Source organism: Poecilia reticulata, chromosome 20 (genome assembly GCF_904066995.2).
Source record: "Poecilia reticulata chromosome 20, P_reticulata-male-v2, whole genome shotgun sequence".
Classification (NCBI taxonomy): Eukaryota; Metazoa; Chordata; class Actinopteri; order Cyprinodontiformes; family Poeciliidae; genus Poecilia; species Poecilia reticulata.
This window is the reverse complement of record NC_088849.1, coordinates 19,805,482-19,829,641: the sequence shown is the minus strand read 5'-3', so window position 1 is coordinate 19,829,641 and position 24,160 is coordinate 19,805,482. Positions and strand designations below refer to the sequence as shown.

General features: G+C 39.1%; 1 protein-coding gene across 3 annotated transcripts in view; it reads left to right on the top strand.

The window, feature by feature from the left end:
- tmem108 (transmembrane protein 108) overlaps positions 1 to 24,160 on the top strand; it is a 47,450-nt gene that overhangs the window by 10,715 nt on the left and 12,575 nt on the right. Inside the window, exons 1-2 of one of the 3 annotated variants that reach the window (XM_008396588.3) lie at positions 2,264 to 2,360; positions 15,986 to 16,069. In XM_008396588.3, the coding sequence (XP_008394810.2) occupies positions 16,030 to 16,069 (40 nt within the window). In that variant the 5' untranslated portion in view covers positions 2,264 to 2,360; positions 15,986 to 16,029. Of the gene's footprint in view, positions 1 to 2,263; positions 2,361 to 6,238; positions 6,449 to 15,985; positions 16,070 to 24,160 lie in introns of those variants that run through there. The other 2 variants (XM_081601592.1, XM_008396587.3) reach the window with 2 other exon arrangements.

Genomic DNA, 24,160 nt, shown 5'->3' with positions numbered 1-24,160 from the left:
GTCGGCCCTCGTCTTACTGTCGCTGTGCCCAGGACTGAATCCAGCATGATGGTGATGCACCATCAGCCTGGCACTCCCGTGTCCTTCTGTAATGAAACGAAGCAATCACAAAATCCTGATGCTGTTTGTCCACACGCTGTGCTTCCTTCAGCAGGTTAGGATGGGTCTATTGGCTCTGCAAAACATGCTCATGCCCTTCTTTTTGCACAAATCATTCTTCGATAATGAGATTTTAGTTTGGTCAGTTCGGCCTATTTTGAGCTCTTTTTTAGAATGAGCTGCTTGTCTCTTTAAATCCAAATAAGCTGCTGCTGGCCACGCCTCCAACTCATAATTATACAACCGTACATCTTTGAGAAGCAGAAGTGGAGCCTCCTGCACAACGAATATGAATGCAGCAAGTGGTTTCTGGATGGTAAGTCAACAGAAAAACACTTGTCTTCTCCAGCAGCCAATAAAAGCAGCCGAACAAAGGTGCTGGAGCTCAGCTTGGGTTGCTAGGTGACGTCTGGGCTTCGCTGCGGTTGCTAGATAATTTGTGGCATTACAATTGGTGTTTTTCTTTTGAAAACTGCAAAAACCATCTGACATCTGTTTTTAGAAGCAATAGAAACACAACTGGAAGTACAAAAATGGGAATTAAACCCTGACTGTTGACTCTGTGTGACGTGGCGTCATCTGATTTGATCCAGGCTGACTATGACTTGTTCCTCTACGCATCTTTAGAGATGAAGCAAAGCTCCTCATCCTCTGGTAATTAAACTTCTGTCGCTGGGGCGTTTTTTTTCCTCCTGGTAAACTGTCAACACACAGACGCCCCTTTCTCTGAAGCCGGCGCCGATAATTAGTTTGCCGAGGGGTTTGCAGTGATTGCTTCATTATTTCTCCACCAGGCATGTACACGAGATGTTTGATGGATGCTCGAGAGTAATCCAGGCAAAAGCAGCTTACAGGGTATATGTACATTGTTGCCCAACACCTATAAGAACAAATCACTGAGGAGCTTAACAATGAGCTCTGCTGTTGCACGTGGGCTTCTGGGCTCTCAGAGTTGTGAAAGACGGAGTTATCAGCAGGGTGCAGATTCCTCCGAATTGCTTTGCTTCATTTTTCACCGCCATGTAGCTGGATGCCGCGTGCAGGGCAGCGATCAGCCGCCCATTTTTGTTTGAAAATGAGTATTTTTGTTCTCTGAGATCTGCAAACCTAAGTCTGGGTTCGGTTGGAGGGAACTCTGGTGAATGAATATGTGGTGCCAAGCAGACTGGAGACCGCTCCAAAAGCAGGAAGCAGATTATACTGCAAGGCATTCTGGGTAAAAACAACAAAAACAAACATACAAGTATAATGCTAGAAGGAGAAATGGCTGGCAACGACAAAAGAGAAATCCTATGACTGCTAAAACCTAATGCTACTTCATTTTTGTTTGCATTTTTGAAAGAAGGACGTTGCAGTTTAGATTTTTATGTAATTTGTTTCAGTAGTTCTTGTTGCAGCACAGGGTATTTGTAGATTATAAAATGTTCAGATTCTGCCACTTTTTTTGCTGTCTGCTGCCTGACGGTAATCCAAATAACATGTCAGGAACTCAGCCCCTCAGTCACCTCTTATTCTGACTGAGTTCCCACAAGACAAGGCCTCAGTAGGACCTTCGTTTTAAAATGTCAGCCCCGTCAGGTCGCCATGCTGTCATATCTTCTGTCATCAGCTGAGCATCAGTCCCAGGGCCGCAGATAGGCTCGAGTCATTACAGCTGTGCCCGCCACTGGTCCCCTGTCCATCAACCTTTACACGTCTAGCTCCAAACCAAACATCATCTCTTTATCCACTGAAGGACGCAGAGGTCACTCGTCTGGATTGGAGACTAAAGGCTCCGTCGCTTTAAAAACAAACCTCCTTTACAGAGTCCCAAGCACAAACCTAGGCATGCTGCAAAACATACAGTGTGTTCTTCTTCTTGTAATTGGCTGATTAGGCTCTGTGTCTGTTTGGGGAGCTGAGTAACTGAGCTGCTCATCCACTAGTAAATCCTCCAGTCTCAGGCACACAGTCCTTGTGTTTTTGTCTGCCCTTGTCTGTTATCCTGATTAAAACGGAGAAGGCCTAACTCGTTGTGTCTCTCAGAGCACACAAGCCAGACACTCTCAGTACAAGCAGCTCTTGGCATTAATCCGTCTCACTAAAGGTGGGGGGATGGAGTGGGTGGAGGATGAGAACAATGCAACATCTTTCCCTCGATCCTTCTTGCTCTTTTGGCCACGTGGTGATTGCCTGGCGGGATTTCCACGGGTCTTGGACGTTCAGTACGGATGTTTCTCTTCTCGTCCACTCATCCCAGCTGCACCCCTCAAGGAAATGAGGTACAATGCTACCCCCTCATGCCTCTGACAAACATCCTTCCACTGCCCTTTGTTCCTGCCTTTGTCACCAGACAAGAGGTTGCGTCTAGAGGTTATGCATGCAGAGCGAGAAGCGTCATGGAGTTTCTGAAACGTGTGTGTTGTTGTTTCTATAGTTTGCAAGTGAATGATTGTGGCAGGAAGAGACACTGTGGAAACAATACACATTTCTAAATATGTGTCATGGTGCAGACTTTCTTTCTCTTCCATGGACATTCCTGAATGTGGCAAGGGGCCTTATTTCCTGCCTTACGCCAGGCAAACAACCCTATCTGCGTGTTTCAAAGATTATATGATAGTACGTGTGCAGGAAAGTATTCCTTGCACTCCCTCTTGTGAAATATTTGCCCATTTAGATCTTCGAATACCGATCTCTAATGTTGATCTGGAGACTCTGTAGTAGGATATTTTTTTTGATTATGTTATTTAAGAATCAAATGTAAAAGTTAGTTTGTAGCTTCAGGATTTTTTTCCTAACCGACAGTCCTGTAGACTTGGTTCAATTAAATAGTGAAATTAAAACTTTTCTTATGTTATAAGCCGGTGCAGTTTGCTTTCACACTGAATGAATCCTCAATTGCAAACCTGCACATTGAAAATGTGTAAAAAAATGTATTCTTCATAAACTATCATCATCCTAGATACTTTGGAGATGTCCTAGTTAACCTAAGTTTTTATAGTTTCAAAACAACAATTTTATCGTTTATCGCAATAACTTGTGAAAAAGTTCTTGCCACATACAGCCAAGGCATAGTAACAGAAATGAAAACACTTTAGAAAGATCGGAAAAACAAAACGTGGAAGTTGATGCGCACATAACAGACTGCAGAAAAAAGACCTGTAAGTTTAGGGAATCAAATTCCTAAATCCAGCTTTCCAAACTAGTAATTCATCTCTCTCCACCCTGCTTGCTGAGATAGATATATGGCTCCACCTTGTTAGCTTGATTTAAAATGTTTGAGATGTTTTTTTGTCTATGATTAAAGGATTTGCATCAACCAAAACCTGGTCGATGGGCATTTTGAGCCCAAATCATCATCATTTTCAGTGCTACACTTCTAATCTGGTCCTCTCAAAGCATTTCATGTTCTTGTATGACGTTTATCTGAATGATACAAAGCTTTCTGAAAGAGGAGCGCTTCAATACTGATTCCTCCTTTCATGAACCTTTATGTTGGTGAAGCTCCTCCAGGCTGGAGGGCGGCTCAGTTCTGTCCATGTCACCGTTTTTCCCTGGTGGGCGGCACTTTGACAAACGTCCCCCTCGCAGCAGCGAGCTGCAGAGCGCTAATACCGTTTCAGCCAAAAGTTGACATCAAAGCCTCATTGCTCATGGTGACTTAGCGAGTTTTTTTAGCGATTTCTACCTGCTCAGTTCTGGAGGGTTACTGTGATTTCTGCTGGGCAGCTGGAGGATTGATATGGCCTGACAGCGCCCTCGGCGTTGCAGAGTTATTGCTGTGTCATGTTATTTTATCTTGTTTGTCTCAATTTAAATCCCCAGGAGAAGACTCTGGTTTTATTAAATATCTGGAGTTGAAAATAACTTGAACAGAAAACACGCTGTTTTCTGTTCAAAACAGAAAACAGCAAATTGGGATTTGATTTTTTAAATCAAATCAAATCCCAATTGTTGTATATTTTCTTTTATTTTTTTTTACTTGATAGACATTGCTGCTGTTACAAATAACAAGTGCTCTTCTTATTTTTTCTATTTTTTAACTCTGTGCCAGAATTACAGCGATTCAAAATATGTAATTTTATGATGAGTGATTTCTAAGGGCAGTGCTTTTCTGGCTCCGCTTGCATTAATTCATATTAATGTTTCATGCAAATGTTATTCCAAGATTCAACAAATTTAGTATGCAGCCTCTGGGGGGGGGAAGCAGTAAAAAGAAACTGCTTTGACTCATGTTGAGCATTTTGATTTGGCATTTATCTCCTGCTGAGTCACTCTCTTTCTCCTCACTTGTACTCTCAAACCAAGTCCCAGAAAAGTGCCGTGTCCTCCAGCAGGTCTGACAGTATCGTGTGATTGGTGTTCAACCTGCTGCAGATGAGCTGTCAGATGGAGGGCGACCATTTCACTGCTTAAAGAGGAAATATCATGTTGGCCTAACCTCCCACCTTCCTGTAAACGGTGGAAGATTTGCTCTGCCAATCAAAAGTTTTTCTACACTCTGACTTTGAGATTTGCTCGCCTGAAATATCAAAATGCTTTGTGAGCTGTGGGGAGGATGTGGAGCAGAGAGGCTGGGACCTCTGACAAAAATCAATGATTGGTGTCCAAGTAGGTTCCTATGGGAATTAAAAGAGCGTACGATTTACTTCAAGGAACACTGGATTTTTGGCTTGAAAGTCAGGCTATAGATGTTTGAGTAAGGGATAAAAAGGGACTTTAAAAAGTCACAATTTTTATCATATTTAGACTTTTTAGACCAGCTTTATTCTCAATTTGACTTTGTTTGCGTGCTCACAGGGGAAGAATCACATAATCCTAAAAGCGCAGGAGGGAAATCTTCAGGCAGATTAACCCAGAATTGTAGCCTAACGAGATAAAATCTGAAAATTTATAAAGCTGAGAGCCAAGATGGCAAAAGAATATGAATTAGGCAAAAGGTGGAGAACAACAGGTGAAAATAGCAAGGAGTGACTGAAAAAGGAGAACATTTGTAGTTAGCAGAGTGACAACAATGAGCAGGTGAGTCTTGGGCTACGCAGGCAAATGTGACCCAAATCCAATTATTTTATTTATTTTTTCCATATGTACAATTCCAAACTTTTTACCCCCAAAATATCAGATTTATGCCACTTCCATATGTGGTTATTCAATTGTAAATGTATCCAATAGTTTTCAAAGCATCTGCAGTCAGAACAGTCATTTCACATTTTGTCCAACTTTTACATCATTGACGTGAGCCATGCATCATAATTACGAACCAGAAAAAATGGCCGACACTTCCTTCGTCTTGTTATGATCTTGTGCCAACACTGTCAGCTGCGATTACTCAACAACTTTAAAATCAATCCATAGATGGTGGCGTCATTATAGCGTCGCTGTCAGGCCGTAAACTGTTCGAAGTCTGATTGCGATCGCGTTTAATTAGTATAAAGGATCGCACAAAAAAGGATCTGAAGACCTGCTGTGTGAACGTAGCCTAATTAACCAAATGAGCCGCATGAGCATGAAGTGTCTGCAGCTAAAAGTCTAACTAATTTTTATTTTGAGAAAAGCGTGACTCAACTTTAAAGGCGAGAAGAGAAAGGATGAAGGTTTGCATCTTGGGCCTTTTTCTTTCCGCAACATCTTTGAAAATATGACCATCATCTGCAAAATGCCAACGATTCATCCTGGAAAAACAGACATGAATCAGCCAACAAGACAATCAGCAAACCACCTCAGGAATATTTTAGTTCAAAGTTAAAATCTAAAGTAGTGTGAGTAAACATGTAATCTTTGAATAATTAGGTAGCCTCATATTATCTACTTATTTATTTCCAAGTTGATCAACCTCACGTCAGATGATTTTCCAGATTTTCTTTTTACATAAAACATCAGGGGAGTTGCTTTAGATATAAAACAGCTACAGAAATGTTTTAAACCTGTTCTCACTTCTGACAGGAAGAATGATGATTTTTATCATTTTGAGGGGGAACATGCAGCAGACTTCCTCCTAATGTTTCATGCATTCAATCAGAGCCGTGAAATCACCTTTCACCTCCAAGCCTTCTTTTCATTTGCTCCTGCAGGGAGGCTATTTTTAGATCCTGTTACCAGTCCTGACAAGTCTCAGAAGACGCGACACACCGTGGTCTCGTGTTGTTCTTGATCATCAGCGAGCCGCCTGCTCAGTCTGAGGGTCACATCACGATGAAAGGGAAGAGGAGATGGAGGGAGCGGAGGATAGAGAAGGATGGAGGGATATTTACGAGTCAGACAGCAGTGAAGGCGAGCTGCATCCCAATATCTGTTCCTTCATGCCTATAACTCTCAGGAGAAAAGGAGTGAAGCTTGTGCAGGGATTTGCAGGTGAACCGACAGTCTTCAGGTACGTGAGAGTCTGTGCAAATAGTGGAGTATCTTCCACTGAGGAGGGGGTGAAAAGGTCCTGAAGTATAAAAAAATCACAAATGAACAAAATATATAAGAAAAATTGTATCTTTAAAGCAAGTTTCTGGAAATGTGGTAGAAAAGAGACAAAACAACATAATGGATAACAAAAAAGATGACAGGAAATGTTAATATCCTGCAGGAATATACCTTAAAAACATTAAAACCTTTTTTAAAATTTTGTAAATCTAACATTTTTAAAACAAGAAAGAAAATTTTACAAAAAAAAAATCCTGGTTAAAATTTAGGCAATTAAACTCGTCAAAGTTTATTGAAAAGCCAAAGACATTTTTTAAACACTGACTTACAAAACAGGAAAGTAAAATATGTGCACAAGTTTGACTGAACATAAATCTGGTTCATATCAAACGCAACATTTGAAAAAGACCCAAACAAACCAGAAACAAAACTTTTTGAAAACTTTTAAAATTATAAGATTATTACAGTTTTCATCATTTAGGTTGAGGTTGCAAAATTACATTATGTTTTAATAGGGATCATCTGTCTGTCTATGTTGCATTAAATTACATATTTTCTGTCACTTATGTAAAGAAGCTGTTAAATCCAGTTAGACGTCTGGGTGCAGAGTCAAACCGAGCAGCGACTTGAGAACAGAAACCCAGCAGCGTCTCCTGTGTGCTGCTGTCTGTCAGCTCTGACTTTTAACGCTGATCACAGCGCCGCTCCCTCCATCACTCCCAGTGCTTGATCTCTGCTCTGTGGTCGGTCTCCTCTTTTTGGTGACATAACAAGTCTGTCACAGGTTATTCCCGCCGGCCGTGTTTCCTGTCAGCACACCAGGTCCTGCATTCAGAGAAGCAAAACAGAGTCTTTCAAACTCCCACAACTCCGCAACAAATATGTGCAGAAACCAAAGAGCTTGGATTTCACCAAACGTTTAACTCGGACTGAATGATTGCTTGCAACAATGTACTGTTCAGAATATTGGTTTGACTTTGACTTCACGTTGTTTGAGCTGAATAAAAGTGTAATTTACACCGCGAAATTTGCAGTACCGTAATTCGGCCACACTGAAAAATCCCAACAATTTCTGAAAGGGAAAACGTTGCGCTTTCCAGCCAATATCGGGTTATTAGTCATTTCACCCCTGCCGTAGCAGGGAGTGAAATTAATCTGAGAGCCACTCTTTTAGTAGAAAATAACTTGCTAGATATTGAAAGTTCCAGTTGTTATGGATAAACAGGCAAATATATTTACTCGCAGGACATTTAAAGAACTTCATGCAATTAAAATAAGGAATAATATCCAGGCGGAGAGTTGAAATTTAAGAAAGAAAGCCCAACCTCCTGAAGAATTGACTTGGGATCTGTCTTGGTATTCAGATGATAATTACTTGCACTGAAATTTTACAGAAAATCATCTTCAAATAAAGTCCAGCCCTCAGCATGCCAACAACTTGACAGGAGACCTGCAACTCTAAACACGAGCCGCCCAACCTGCACAACCGACCTGCTGTTATTCTGGGTGTTTATTAAATGATAATACCATACACATGAATTTAAATTAACTTTCAGAGAGAGTAGAAATGTTCCAGTTATATCAGGGGTGTCAAACTCATTTTCATTTTGAGCTACATCAAAAATCTGGGGGGTTTTATGCAATTAAAATCACTGATTTACTAATTTATAAGAAGTTTTTACAATATTTGCGCTAATGTGTGATGTTAAATGTGACTTTTTACTAATCGCCGTGTCAGTCACAGACTATAACTTCACAGTGAGTAAGGCTGAGGCAACAGTCACTTAAACTCAATGTTTTTCTCAAACTTTTGAGAAAAAATTTCAGTACAAATCAGAAGAAAATGTGGGGATTTGTTGATTTTGTGAGAATTTTGCATATTTGTGAAGAACTGAAAGGACTTGTTGATGTGATTTGGAGTCCACAGGGCCACATAAAAAGCTGCAGAGGGCCAAATTTGGCCCCTAGGCCTTGAGTATGACACAGATCCAGTAGACTTACACCAGCTATGATGTTCACAGGAAGTTAACAATGGCAAAGTTTCTACTTATAAATGGTCTGTGGAGCAGCCCTTGGCTGGCTACCGTTTATCTTTTTCACTGGTTCTTCGCATATTTATACACCTACAGACGTGCCTGAGTTCTTCTGATGAATTGCTTCGGTCACTGGTCTGTGTCTGCGTGTGCTGCTGAGTAATAAAGAGGCCGGTGCCGTTGCTCCACTCCCACTCAGCCGCCCCTGAGCTCCTGCGCTCAATGCTCACTGAGTGGGATTTTCTTTGCTCAACGTGTTTCAGGCTCATTCATCCTTTGAGAGCTGCAGCAACACGGATTCTATGAAGTAAGGTTGCTAGGAGAGGATTACGCCAATATGCAATGTTTTCGAACCCGTCTCAACGAGGCGTCAAAGTAAAACAAAGACTAACTTAAAAGCAACCCACACATCTGCTGAGATTTTACTCCCTTGTCTGTTTATAGCTGCATACAAATGCGTCATCTTTAGCGCTGCGCTACGCTTGTTTTCAGTGCTGATGTGTTAGATTTATCCTCCTGGGAACAAAACTAAGACGGCTCGTTCAGTGAGCACAGATATTGATCAGCATGATGCAGGAATCTGGAACAACTGTGGCTACATAAGTGCAGGAATTTCAGTTTGAGATATTTTTTTTTTCTTGTGAGTCATTTGACAATAAGAAATCAGCTGTTGTAACATTTTGAACAAACTTCCACTCCTACATTTGCAACACGAAAGGTGTATTTTTACTGAAGGCGTAATATCAGAACAAATAGAAACTAATTTAGCTTTTACAGCCTGATAAAAGATAATCAAACAAAACAAAAATAAGTACTCAAAATAACCTGTAGACTAGTCTAATAACAATTATCTTAGCTATGAATTAATTGATTATTTTAATGATTAACTGATTAATCGGATAGCAAAATGGCATGTTCTGCACATTTTTATTTTAACCACTTAAGCTTGTTTCATGCAAAATTACAAATGCATAAAAAATACAAATAGGCAATTTAATTCCTTTTGTAAATAAGAAAATAAACATTTCTTTGCCTGATACAATAACGTCTTTTTTGTGTGTAAACTTGATCATTTCTAGCAAAAAATAATTTAAACATCAACATGTGAAAAGCTCAGCCCATTCTGCTTTATTTATTTTATTAACTGACTAATAATTGGATAGCAAAAGGCGTCTAATAGGAGATTTTTTTTTCTTTTTTTACCAAATTTGAACCAGGTTCAGGGTAGTTCTACCACTAACGTAAATACAAAATGTAAACACTTTTTGCACATTTTTGGTTTAATTACTTCTCAGAATATGTTGTTCTTTCAGCAGTTGTCCTTTTTTGAGTCTGTATACTCTTGTTAAAGGAGCATTCAGACTCTTAAAATGAGGACTTGACTGCTAAAGTTTACTTTGTGATAAGTAAAAACAAAGTAAAAGTGCTTATAAAAGGTATTTTCATGTTGCTATTTGCAGCCTTGTGGCTGGAACAGGTAGGTTTACCAGCAGAGAAGAAACAAACAGTACCTTAATACTCTTTTAATGCTCCCTGTGCTGCCATTGGGCCTGATGGGAGGTGAGTGAGCTGACTGATAACCTGAACAACCTCCATGAAACAACACCAGCAACTTTCTCTGCCACGTTCAGCTTCCAGGCTGACTCAGAGATTCAGCACAGCATCCCAGCCATAAGGCTTCTCATGGAAAAATAGCTGCTGCTGTTTGCTCTTATTTGGGCCTGTTGTTTCCTCTGCTTCATTTATCAGGTAGCTGAATTATTTAGTTATTAAAGCCCTGCAGGTCAGACAAAGAACTGCTGCTATTACTTCAACTTTCTACCGACTTTTATCAAGACTTGTCTATGTAAAGAAATCTGTAAAAAATCTCATATAATTTGTCATCATTTGTGATTTTGGAAGTTGACGATCAACATCAAAAGTTCCCCAGATATGAAATCTTGACTTCTGAGTCACAGCAACGATCTGCTGCGGATTGAGGCGTCATCTTCCTCCGCTCAGGAAACTGAACAAAAAACAAAAACCCATCAGGCATCGTCTTATCGGAGAATGTCTGCTGATTTCCATCGGGGGGAAAAACGGCATCAAAGGAAACATGAACGACCTCTGAGACGGCACGTTGCAGAGAAAGGGCAGGGTCGTGTAAAATTGGAAATGGAGCTGAACGATCAGACCAAACAGGGGCTGCAGTTAATTCAACTCGGTTGAAACCAGAGTTTTACCTGCATGAAATTACAGATACAAAGCTTTGCAGAGCACTTTTCAGTACTTTGAAACAATCCAGCAACAAACCAAAGAGTGTTTTAATGGGGGTTTCATGAGTTAGACTAACAAAAACAAAAATAAAAGTTAAAAAAATGTCTTGGATGTTAAATTTACGTGTTTTATGAATTTATATTCAGCTTGTTTTAGTCAATAAAGCATCTGTGAACACCATTTTTTTCTTTTACACTGTAGCTTTTGCTGTATGTTTAGGGTTTCTGTCCTCATACAGTGAACATTTTCATCATGCCACTCTTATACCAAAGGCTGGGAGTGAGACGTGGTAGTTATACCAGAACTGGAGGGATTTGGTTTTGAACACTGAGTTAAGGGTTTGTTGTTGATGGTCCAGTTATCAGTTAACTGTGTTTCACACACTCCCTTTTCTCTCCTGTTGTGGGGAAACTCTCAGGCTGCAGCCGCTAAGCGCTAGCAGCCAACCTGCTCCCTCCCCTCCCCATGTACAGAATGGAGGGAAGTCCAAAATTAAAGCATTGTTGTCCCTGCGAGCGTTGGTCACACAGAAATCGAGTGACAGCCTTATTTCATTTTGCCATCTCGGCTGACCTTGCCACTGGCCTCTGGTCCCCCGCCGCCGCCGCCCTGCGTCCAGACGCACCATTCAGAGCCGCTACGAGGACCAAGACCTGTCTCTGAGTAGCAAAAAACAAGCAGGCTGTGAGTGAATTTTCCTATTTAGTTTGGGTTCAGTGAGGATTTCTGAGTATCCCCTCCTTCTCCTCCCTCTCGTCTGAGCCCTTTGAATGAATGTGAATTTACAGTAATGTACCATTAAGGTTGCCATGGCGAGGGCTGCCGCTTGTGAGCATGTCAGTTGCCATGCATGTTTTATTTTTTTCCCCTCTCCAGTTGAAGAATGGGCAGCGTGTGGAAAGTGTTTCAGAAATATTTGCTTTATTTTCTGTTTGTGCTGCTTGTTTTTCTCCGCAGACACACAATGTGTTGCTTTCCTTTTATTTGTTGCAAGAAGTTTTGTTTATTTTGGACTTTGAATTCAAGTGAATGCTACGATGGAATATCATTTTATTTATAATTACAAGAATAATGTAATATTATGAGAATGAATGATTTTATCAGAACTCCAACACAAAAATAAAAATAAATTAAATGTGGATTGTTGAGCGTTTTGTGTATTTATACTTAGGAATAAGTTTTACAGATTATACTTAATGCAAACAACTGCCTATTTTAAAGAAAAAAACCACATGGACTAATGTAGTTATCAAACACATTTTGATAACTTTATTGAACCTTTTTCCTTGTTAAAGCAACTTATTTCTTGTCATTTTGAGACAATTTTCTGGTAAAATTGCATCTTTATTCTCCTACTATTTTAATTAGGCAAACATTTTCATAGCCTGTCCCTAATCATCCATTGTACAACTCACAGAAGGGATGATTGAAATAAAAGCCACTCTTATAAGTTATTTTTAATGAAATATCAATTAAAATCAGAAATCGGATCTGGTACGACAACTGTAGATTTTGTTTATAAGCCATATTTTCCAGGTTTTCAATTTTATCACCATAAACAAAAGACCCAGAAAGGACACAGAAACCACAGTGATGCTGTTTACAGAGAAACTGACAGCTGAGACTCAATATGTGACAAAACTGTCTGCAGTTTCTGATGGACCTTTACACATCGGTGAGGTGCTGCAGCTTCTCGTCTTATTTTCTTATGACACTTCAGTTCAGAGCTGAAATGTGATTCACCTGCTCAGCAAAGGAAAAACTTCCCCCTGTTCTGCTGTGAAATCAGGTCCATCGCCGTGTTTACCTCCCCAAAGCCTCTCCAGCATGTCTGTTTGCTTACCAATCTGACAACATCAGACTACATCTCTTTGGAAAATTTTATGTCTTTAACTTACAAATGTACTCCAAAAGACGACACTTGTTAATAGCAGAGCAAAGGAGTGAAGATATGAATGTAAGAAGACGCTGTTGATTGTGTCCTTACACCCGGATGATGGTTTGGGACTTAACCAGCTTGTGTCTATCCATCCATCCATCCATTTTCTTTCACCCTTGTCCCTCAGTGGGGTCGGGAGGGTTGCTGGTGCCCATCTCCAGCTAACGTTCCGGGCGAGAGGTGGAGTCACCTGGACTCCAGTCTGTCGCAGGGCAACTCAGAGACACACAGGACACACAACCATGCACACACACACACACCTAGGGGCAATTTGGAGAGGCCAATTAACCTGACAGTCATGTTTTTGGACTTGTGTCTAATTCAAATATTAAAACAGCAGTAAGAAAAACAACATATATATTTTTTATGTTTCTACTGTATTCTTGCTGCATTAAAACTTTGTGTGGAGAATAAGGCATCTCTGTGATGCTGAAGAGTCAAAGAGCAAAATTGTGAAACATCGGTTTCTACTTTATAATCTTTATATCCACAGTTTGTAATCTTTATTTCTCATCTGCAGCAGGGGAGTTATGCAGAAGAAAACACACACAGCCCTCTTTTTCTAATCGCATTAAAGATTTAGTCCTTTGCAGTATTGCAGTTATGGTTGTTTACACCTCGCCGCACCTCCGCCGAGCTTTCTGTTAGCAGCTCAGGAGTTTGTATAAAGGTTTCATCATCAGACAAAAAATAAATCTGAAAATGTAATTATCTGTCTAAATGCTTCATCACAAAATCAAAAAACAGATTGTAAACAAGTATTTGTTGGTTTTTTAATATCGTCTTTTCTAGCTTCCTGCAACAGCTAACTGTGCTACATTGCTAACCCCCAGAGTTTAGGTTAACAGCAAGTAGTCATTAATCAATAAATTAATTTCTACAATTGTTTTCATTACATTAGAAAATTTACCTGCAGTAATAATAGCTAATTTTTTATGTTAACCAGTTTATGTAGATTTGATTAAAAAAAAAAAGTCTTAAGTTGCTGGTAGTAAATAACGTTAATGTGTAATATACTTACTCAAAATGAACAAATTAAAACAGTTGTGCAATTTTTTATGTAAAATTTGAAAATAGTACCATTTTTGATTCCTAAAAAATGTTTTTTTTTTGTGTGGCAGCAAGTTTGCGTATATTTTTTAAGTAAAGTCCAGTTGTTGCGTTTTACAGTGCAGGTGCAACACCACCAGTTGGCCAGTTGGTGGCATCAGAGCATTTGTAATGATTTTTTGACGATTTACGGCTTAGATTGACAAAAAAGTTGACAGTAATTGTTATTTTCTCTGCACGACCATGTAGCATCGACGGGCTTCGCCTCATGTCTCATGATTTCTCGCCCTTTGTCGTCTCTGATTGGTTTTCACCACAATGTGAGCCTAATGTGTGTGTCTTTAATCTACAGGGAAACTTTCAGTGTCAAAATCATCTTATTTTTCCTTGAATGACTGGTGGCACTGTTGTGACCTCATATTTTTATTTTAGTTGCACTATCTAGAAATTAGGTCCAATTAATTGCATTTATAGAGTTCTGTAAATCCTTATTTTTAAATAGTTAAAGTATTAAGGGAACCATTTTAGGACTAAACAAAGCAACAGAAAACTGAATCACGGCTTTTATGAAATCCAGTGCAGGTGGAGGTTTTTTTTTTGTTTGCTTCTTTGTTTCTGTTGTTTGCAGCAATATTTTCTGCTGCCACAAAACAGCCAGTGGTTACCTTCACATTTTTTGCTCCACATATTTACAGCCATTATAAGGCTGCCCCAATAGCAGCTCTGTAAAAACTGTGACTCAGATGTTGTGTGTTATTGTGGCCTCATTGCGTTTATGAAACGAAAATGCTTGTTCAAAGATCGGCTCTGTGGCCTTTGTCATCTGTCCTCAGCCGTTACCAACAGAGAAACAAGCCGGCTGCAGTCTGAGCCGTCACCAGATCCTGTTTTACATCCATGAACAAAATCTCTACGTGTGAAACCTTCTTGATTTTTACAGGCGTGTGAGGCCTGCAGTGCTTCTAATGTTTCTCTGAGATGTTTTGTGACCTCCTGGATCAGTTGTTGACGTATTTTTGGAGTAATTTTGGTTCATTAGCCATTCGTCAGGTTCAAAACTGGACTTTTCTGGCTGAAGTAGACAAAATATTGGCTCTGTTTCGTTTTTCTGTCAGATTGGTTCTTTTTAAAATTTTGTTTTACATCTCATTAATCTTACCAAACACGGAGAACCAACATCTAGTTTTATTAGAACAAGAATCCAGAGAAACACCTACTTGTTTATAAATTGCGGACTATTAATTCTTATTCTTATTAAACATGGGAAACCAATATGTAGTTTTATACTTTTACCTTTTTGTCTATCTTTTAGCTTTGTTATTTTGTTTGTATTTCCTTCTAATTCATGTAAAGCACTTTGAACTGCCTTGTTGCTAAAATGTGCTCTATAAATAAAATTACCTTAATTCTACATCTGAGTTTGAATTATTGATATAATTACTTGAAAACTGATTTTTGTGTTTATTTAAATAATCTTTATCCAATTTAAAATGTTAAAAGAAAAATAGTAAAAATATTTTTTCACACTTTATGAGTTTTGATTTTTGAGTTTGTCTCAATTTTATATATTTTTAGGTTTGCACTATACATTGTGACTTTCAAATTTCAAGTTTGATCAAATGCAGCATTTCTTCAGTCCTCTGAACTTTTAGAGGCCATTTTTAAACAAAAGTCACTTCATAATGTCAGCTTATTTGCAAAAACTGGACTATTATATAACATTATTTCTTCATTACTAAATAAATTATTTTCTTACCTTCATATTTTTCATACAAATAGTTAAACTTTCATGCAATATCTTAAAGTAGATCTTTCAGTGGCTTGTTGTTTAGCTTTTCAATGTTTTGTTGGGTCTGGCAAGGCCTTCAAGCATGTGGATTTTGCATATTTTGAAAAGGATTTGGAACTTGGAGCTTCATTTCCTCTGAAGAATTAAATTCATAAACATCCCACAGTGCATATGCCCTCTGGTTTTTTCCAGTGTGAAATCAGACATGAAGCACATGAGTGGTTTTAAATTTAGTAGAAGATCTGATTTAAGAAATAAAAAAACACCACTTGATGAAAAGCAATGGTTTAGTTAATAAGCTTTAAGAGGGTAACCTTAATGTGTAAAAATCTGCCCATAAATACAAAATAATCAGACTTTAACTGTGACTTGGATGTGATTTTGATACTTTAGCGGCAGGTTTCATCTTTCCTCTTGTTTTTTTTGCAGAGAACCATGAGCACTGTGGAGGAGGAGCCGGATCACATGATACCATGAAGACAAGTCTGCAGGTCCTGAGCTGCCAGCTGCTGAGTGAGTAGAGGAAGGGAGGAGAATGAGGCAGAACAAAGCAGAATGAGGCTCAGAATCTGACTGAATGAGGCAGAATGAGGCTGAATGAGGTTCAGAATCTGGCTGATTGAGGCAGTATGAGGCTGAATGTGGCTGAATGAGGCTCAGAATCTGACTGAAAGAGGCAGAATGAGGCTGAAAGTGGTTGAATGTGGCTCAGAATCTATCTGAATGAGGCAGAATGAGGCTGAATATGGCTCAGAATCTGGCTGAATGAGGCAGAATGAGACTGAATGTGGCTCAGAATCTGATTGAATGAGGCTAAATGAGTGAGAATGAGACTGAATCTGGCAGAATGTGGCTGAATGAGGCTAAATGAGGCAGAATGAAGCTGGCTTCTGGGCAGAGTGAAAGTAAACATTTCACAAAAAAGAATTGTAATTTGTACTTTTATGTGTTTTCTATGTGTCAGAAAACTAGTTCCATTCATTTTTCTGCTTTAAGGATGCTCTATCCAAATATACAGTTAGTTGGAAAGTTAAGTGGAAGGAAAACATGTGATTGAAAACGTTGCTTATTAACAGAAATAAGCATTTAAAATATAACACTTTGTGTAATAATTTAAGTCAAGTCAAGTTTATTTGTATATTACATTTCAGCAAAGGCATTTCAAATTGCTTTATGTTAAAATTACATGTAGTTAAAGCATTAAATTTTCTCAAGTGAAATCGTTACATTTTAGATTGTTGATTAATGTTTCATTTATGATGTTTCAAAAGCAACTTTAAACAGGTGGGATTCGGTGTTTTCGTTGTTTTTGTTGTTTTGGGGTTTTCTGGAAGTTTATTCCAGATTTGGGGTGCATAGAAGCTGAATGCTGCTTCTCCATGTTTGGTTCTGGTTGTGGGTACAGAGCAGAACCAGATCACCTGAGAGGTCTGGAAGGTTGGGCAGATCTTTAATGCATTGTGCTTCTTTTAATTTACCAAGATGGATCTGCACCTATTAAAGTCTAACCAAACAAATCCCACAGCGGAGGAGAATTTAGATGTCTAAAATATTCTTGCGTTTCGTTTTTGATTGATGAAATTACCTCCAGAACCCTGCAGTTTGCAGACACGACATGATGTGTTTACTGCCTCCTCTTGTTCCTGCTTGTCAGGTTTGTGTTTCTTGAAATGTACCAGCTCAGGGAGGAGAAGCGCTGAGCCGTGGCAGGATCCCAGCGTGGAATGTCACATGAATATGGAGCAGTGAGGTCAGGATGAGAGCCACCAGCGCTCCAGGACGGTTTGTTGAAATGGCTGATGATATCTGGTATTTACCCCCCGAACAGAACCTCGGGGCAGAGGAGCCACAGGCAGTTTCTGACAAATCTGCCTCAATCCCTCGGAGGAGATAAACCTGGACTGCTGAGTGTCTTAAGAGTTGGGAGAAAAGGAGGAAAAATTCTGGGTTAAAACTGTCCAAACTTAATATCACAACCATTTTTTGGAGATTTTTTTCCCCCTTCAACTAAATCCTTTCTTTGAAATTATAATCCCAGCTTTCTTTTATGTTTTTTGTTGGAAGTCCAGCTGAGCCCCAGGTTTCCTCAGGCTCGCTTTCATTAGGCTTTTCTTTTTCGGTTAGATGGAGCTGAAGGGCCCACCTGAGACCCGCGTCTCTGATTTCTCTGGGTGGAAAAGAAATCTATAGAAGAAGAAAGACAAGAGATGCTGCAGATACAGCAACTAAAAGATTATTTACTTTGTAATTGTAAATTCTCTCCTCTTACATCTTATTATAATGACTTTCTTATCTTTTAATTAGAGATTCACAAACCATTTTTTCTACACATTCAGCTAAAGAAATTATGACATCTTTTAAAATGGACTATTTGCAAAGTTTTCTGTTCTGTGCATTCCAGTGGTGTCCAATGTGTGGCTCGGGGCCATGTGTGGCCCCTGGATTCTTCATATTTGGCCGAGCATGTCATGTTGGGATTAATCTTTCGAACCCACATGCAAGAACAGGACCAGAAGAGATGAATAAAAGTACAATTATGGTTTATTGAAGTCAGGGGGAGAATGGAGAGGGGGAGAATACTGGAGCGGAGGACCAGGTCGTCTTACTGCCGATGAGAGGCACAAAGTTAGAAACTGCGAGGAGATTGTTGTCCAGAAATAATCAGAGAATGCTTACTTGAGATGGGTGGAGTGATCAGCTTGGGTTTGTGCGAGTATGACTCGTTGGAGAGCGGACAGTGATCATTAACGGACGGAGTAGCGGCGTAGGTTCCTCTTCTTGTCATATCTTTTCTCCGGTGAGGTTCGGACTTGGGTCTCCTGACCCGGAACGCTCCGAAGGGGAATCCACCGGAGAAGGATCCACGAAGGGGGGAAGACGAACACACGAGGGGTGGCGTCTGACCGGTAACACCGGCAGCGTCGGGGGAAGACACAGGAGGTAGGTGATCCACAACAACTAGGAGACAGCTGGATCATCTGACGAGGGAGACAACAAGGAGTTAGTATAACGAAGATCACAGAGGGCCTTTCTCTGGAACGATTGTTACCGAGGTAAGCAAACACTCGGGTGATGAGATGAAGAGGAGCTGCTGCTTAAATCCCCGGTCCACGCCCTCCAAAACGAGCTGCAGGTGTGTGCACGGGATGAACCCAGCAGCTTCTAAGGGCTCAGGGTGAGGGCAACCTCGAGAGGACGCCAAGAGGAACAACGGGTCCAGTAACAAAAACTCCAGTCCAAAATAAATAAAAGAAAAACAAAATAACTGGGGGGAACAGACACGGAACCTGACAGAGCAGCATGAACTGTCGATGGAGGTGTTCTACTGCTCTGTCAGACACGGAACCTGACAGAGCAGCATGAACTGTCGATGGAGGTGTTCTACTTTTAATAAATTATTCCTACAAATTAAAATCTTCCTTGAATTTAAAATGTTATATATGATGAAGAATTAGGGGCACGCCAAGAAAGTAGCAAAAATAAAATTACGTGAATAAAGGCCTAATACGACAAGAATAAAGTACATATAGGATTATTGTAGCATCTGCAGCTAAAAAGAACATCAACATGAGGAAAAATTCAGCTATTTCTGCCTGACTTAGCATCAATACAGTTTATTGACTGATTTATTGATTATTTTTTCAATAAAAAAATTTAGATTTTATTACAGACTTTGAATCAGGTGAAGCGAAAACTATACCAATTGAAGAAGTTTTGGGTAGAAATTATTTACAGACAGAAAAGTTTTTCATCTTAAATTTAAAATGTATATATTTTTATACTAGTTTTGGCTCAACGGCATGTTTTGGAGTCTGTATACTCCAGTTGATCTAATCGATTACTGAATTAGTTGATGATTATTTCAGTAATTAATTGATCGCAATTAATTGTTTCAGCAGGTATCAACTATTAACAATTTTTTTTACATGACTATTTTAACCTACTATTAAAAGATTGGACACAGTTGACGCAAACACAGCAGTAATTATTGTAGTTTTTTATGCCTTTCAATGACAGTTTAACTTAAGCATTAAGTATGTTTGTCTTAAAACAAAAGTCTAGAGGAAATCTTTGAAAGAACTATTGATCCAGACTTTTGAAGTTCTTGCAATATGGAAGTGAAGTGCATATAAAGAAGGCCAGTCAGTGAAAACAGGTTTAATATTCTAGTTTTACCTCATTAGGTTTCTTTTAAGTGAACATGTCTAAATGGTTTGTAAGCGAGAACCATAACCTCCTCAGACTCTGTTTTTTCCAGATTCCAGAGAACTTCCTGTTTAATGTCTCTCCTTCCTGTCACATCCCATCGCTGCTGTGACAGCAGCTAGATCGCTCCCCAAGTAAACAGCGCAGGGAATCTTTGTTGCGCTTGTTTCTGCATTCTCTCACTGTCTGATTCTCAGATAAACAAGTTCAAAGCCGCTGTAACCTGACAAACAATTTCTGAGCCGTTCAAACAGGAAGCCATTACCCTGCGCCGAGAGCTTTGCCTCTTATCTCTGAGCTCACATCTGTTGTATTCCCCCCTTCTCTCCACCTCCTCCACACTCCGCCCATCCAGACCTCCTCCAGCACGTCCCAGACGTCCACAGGATGCGCCCTATCTGTCTGTGTCCGCCCCTGGGACACAGATCTGCCCGGGACGGTAGACATCCACACCCATAAGCAAACCAGAGGAATTTGTCTGTTTGTGCCTTTGCTGGGATCCATCAGGATGAACTCCAGAAGCGTCGCCGTTTATCTCCGCGAACGTCACCGAAACAAATCTGGAGATTATTGTCTTCTATGCAATCAAGGCTCTAAAAGGAAAAGCACTTAAACAAAGAGAGTTTAAGTGCTAGTAATTCTTAATGCCACCTTTTATATCTGTTATGCTTCCTTGAGCAGGTTAGGATAGATCTGTGTGATGTTCAAGATCATTTTAGTCTGCTCAGTTCTGCCTATAAACATTTATTTGAAAAGTTTTATGTTTTTTATTTTTAAATGTTTTCTTTTCCACAGTAAAACTGAAACCGATGGTGGAAGTGCAGAAACCTCTCACATATTTTCCGTAATTTATTAGAAAACGTTTGCGGCAGTTTGGAATAAGTTGAAGGCAGTAGAAATGGGAATATAATCCTTTTACGTGCAACTAATTTCTGTGATTAATGGGAGCAACTTGAGAGTGCATCAGTAGTTCATTTCCAAGCTGACCGTTATTGAGCATCTTGTCATATTTTGGTATGTGGCTAATAACTGTTGATGAATTTTTAAAGGTCATTAATTGGGAAATTAATCAAGCTTTGATCCCTTGTGGATTTATTCTGGAGGATACAACAGAGCAGAGTTCTTAAAAATAAAGCACTAAAGATAAAGTTAAAGATCTAAAGCCAAATTATTTTAGTGATTCATGAATTAATCAAATATGAATTATAATAGGATTGCATGATTTTGCATTTATTTACACTTTATGATTGTCTGCTAGTTTGACAATCATAATCATAGTTTCTACATCAGTTATTCCTTCTGTCAGGAATAATATGTTGCTATTTACTTGCTCTTTATGCCGTCATTATTGCTCCATTACATCCCTTAAGGTGAAGCTGAGCATTATAGAGATTCATCTCCAGGTATTAAATATTTTTTTCATCATTAGGTGTGCGACATTGTCTCAGTCTCATTAGGAAACCAGTGGGAGACGCGCGGAAGAAGCTTGAAAGTGATTGCAGGGACTAACAAGGGAACATGATTAAAAGGAGTGATGAATAATGATATATGCAGAGAAAGATGATATTTGTATATTTATAATTAGACATGATACAAATTACAGATCACATAAGTCAGCCAAGGTCACAATTTCTGTCCAGGTGCAATAATTTAATCTCGGCAGCAGTTGGCCAACAGCTCTTTAGTGATAAAAGGTTTTGTCTGCCTGAAGCTGATGGATCCGATCTGTTTCTGTGTAACCTCACTGCTTCCTCTAAGCTTTGAATTAGAGGCTCCCAATGCTTTCAGCAAAGCTCCATGTTTAAGGTCGACTTTGATTTCAGTCTTTTTTCCTCAAAAGACGTGTTTTGAATTCAAGCTTCGTTAAGGAATAACATGCAGGCAGGAGCGTGTAGGTGTGGTGTGATATTGGCTCATTGGTATTCGGATCTGTGCTGTAGATATTTCTCTCCTTTTGCCCCGAGGGCATCAGGGGGTAAAACACGGAGGGTTTTTTTATTACTGTGGAGTGGATATGATCAGCATTAATGAACCTAAATGTGGCTTAGTGGTGGTGAGGGCATCTTTCAAGACTGTCTTTAATTTTGGTGCCTTTGGTGTCTAAAAGAAGATGTTATACATGTTTGCACACAGACTGGATGTAAAATATTTTTTTAAATAAATATAATTTTCATAATGACTTCATTAGGAACTTAGACACAACTGATGTGTTTCAAATCTAGACAGTTTTGCTTCTAGATTATGATCTTGTGGTTTTGTACTTTTGATTAGAAGATGCAGAAAAAGTTTGGACCCCCCTGTAAGAATAATAATTCTGACTTTAATCTAGAATTTATTTCTATGACATCTAATCTGAAACACAAACATGGACATCTAAAGATGTGAAGTTAAATTATCTGAGTAAAAAGTCTGAATTCAGATTTTCTAAAAAAAATTTGTGAAAGTTTTTAAGGGAAAGTTAAAGATCCACTTATTTACTCTGTTTGTTTTTAATATTTTCTTGTTTTATTGATTTTCTTGGTGCTTTATATTGTTTTAATTTGTATCAAATTATATTTTTGGTTTTATCTCCCTGTACGTGTTCAACACTTTATTCAAAACTAATATATACATACAATTATTACTATTACTTTGGTCACAGATTAAGCTCTGAATTGATTTTTGTATTTATTAATTTTTAATCTTCAGTGGAAAGAAGAAAAAAGCTAATAGGAAAAAGTATTATTTTGAACTCTCTACTGTATAGTAAATTTGATTAATTTAACTTCATGGCTTAAAATTGTAAAGCCAACTTTTATCCTTATTGCTGTATTCGAATTGTTTACTATAAGGTTTTAATGAGATCCAGACCATCAGAAGTGATGCTCAGAATAATAACTACTAGAAGACTTTCCACTCTGAAAGGTGGAACTCCTGCTTATAAAAAAAAAAAAAAACAACAATATAACACCACCAGATCGAGATTTTTTATTTTTATTTCTGCACCCACAAACCAGTGAATATTTACTTGTCACTTTGGCCACATTGGCAGTGAATCTGTACTTTGTTTCCTCCACATTCAGTGAAGTTATTTCCTGTCATGCGGCTGAGCGGGGATGACAGAGCAGCAGCAGTTCAGGATCAGAGATAAACCGTCACCATTACGATGACGGATGAGTTTCCAGTGTCTATTTTTGGCTCCTTGTAGAGCATCCAGTTGGATTGAGCTACTGCCAGCTGTTCTCTGGTGATGCTGTGAAATCAGATCCAATACTGGTTTCACAAACAGACTCTTGGAACGCGCAGTGGTGTGTGAATTTGGTGCAGAAATGGCAGCTTCCAGTATTTAGGACAAATCGGCAGAATTTAATCAAAAACTAAGAATTTAGCAAGCAGGAGTAAATGTGATGGTTACCGTTCCACCGAAGTGAGTTTAGATGCAGTGGCTGCCACTTTGGACCCATGACATTGAGTCTAATGTTGAGTGATTGGTGGGACAAAGCCTTTCCTTGGATCAGCGGGCAGGATCCTGCTTTACACCATGATTTATTGATGTCCTAGAAAGCATCAATGGAGGACTTCAGCGAACGACGCCGGCCTCCCATGCATTCAGAATAGCTTAATTCAGCAGGTTTGTTTGTTGCATAAATTGCCTTGCATGCCATTTATGTATGTAGTTGTATAATGCAAAACAAGTTAAAGTCATTATTTAGCTAAATGAGGGTAAGAACTCAGAATAAATATGCATTGGCATTGTTTTCTGTTTTTTTAGCAGATGCTTTTTTCAGATGATCAGCTGGGTGGCAGTGATGGCATGGAAACTGATTTACCCAAAAAAGATGTCTAGCAAAGACGAAGAGTTACCTTCAGCTTAGTGTTCCCATTAAAATCTACTGGTTTGGCCTTGTAGTTTTGTGGGTTGTGTGAGGAAACTGAACATTTTGATCAATAGATTATTTTTGGTGACAAGGATAAATAAAATAAAGCGTTCCTCCTACATTCTCTCTCTCAAATCCCATTTTCTATATCAAATCAAGCTTTTATTCATTTATTCACATAGTTCGCTTTGTTCCTCTACGCTGCCTCCTCTTTGCACATTTTCCCACCCTGTCTGACCCTCATGTCTCATCGTATTGTTAGTGCTTCGGCGCAATAATAGATGTTCATAAAGCTTATGCTTCTTGGGTCTTTTCAATCATCTCTTGTTAAATTGTATGCCTGTTTTTCCATCTCCGTTCATCTGGCTTTTATCTTACAAACACCTGCTGGAAGAAGTTTATACTAACATTTACAAATCCAACAAAAAGCTGCAATATATATTATTATGTACCTGTATAAAAGGTAAGATGGAAGTTTAAGCAACATTTGCTGCTGATTTGACTGACTTGAGATTTCCCCAAGGGTGTTATGTGTTGTTTA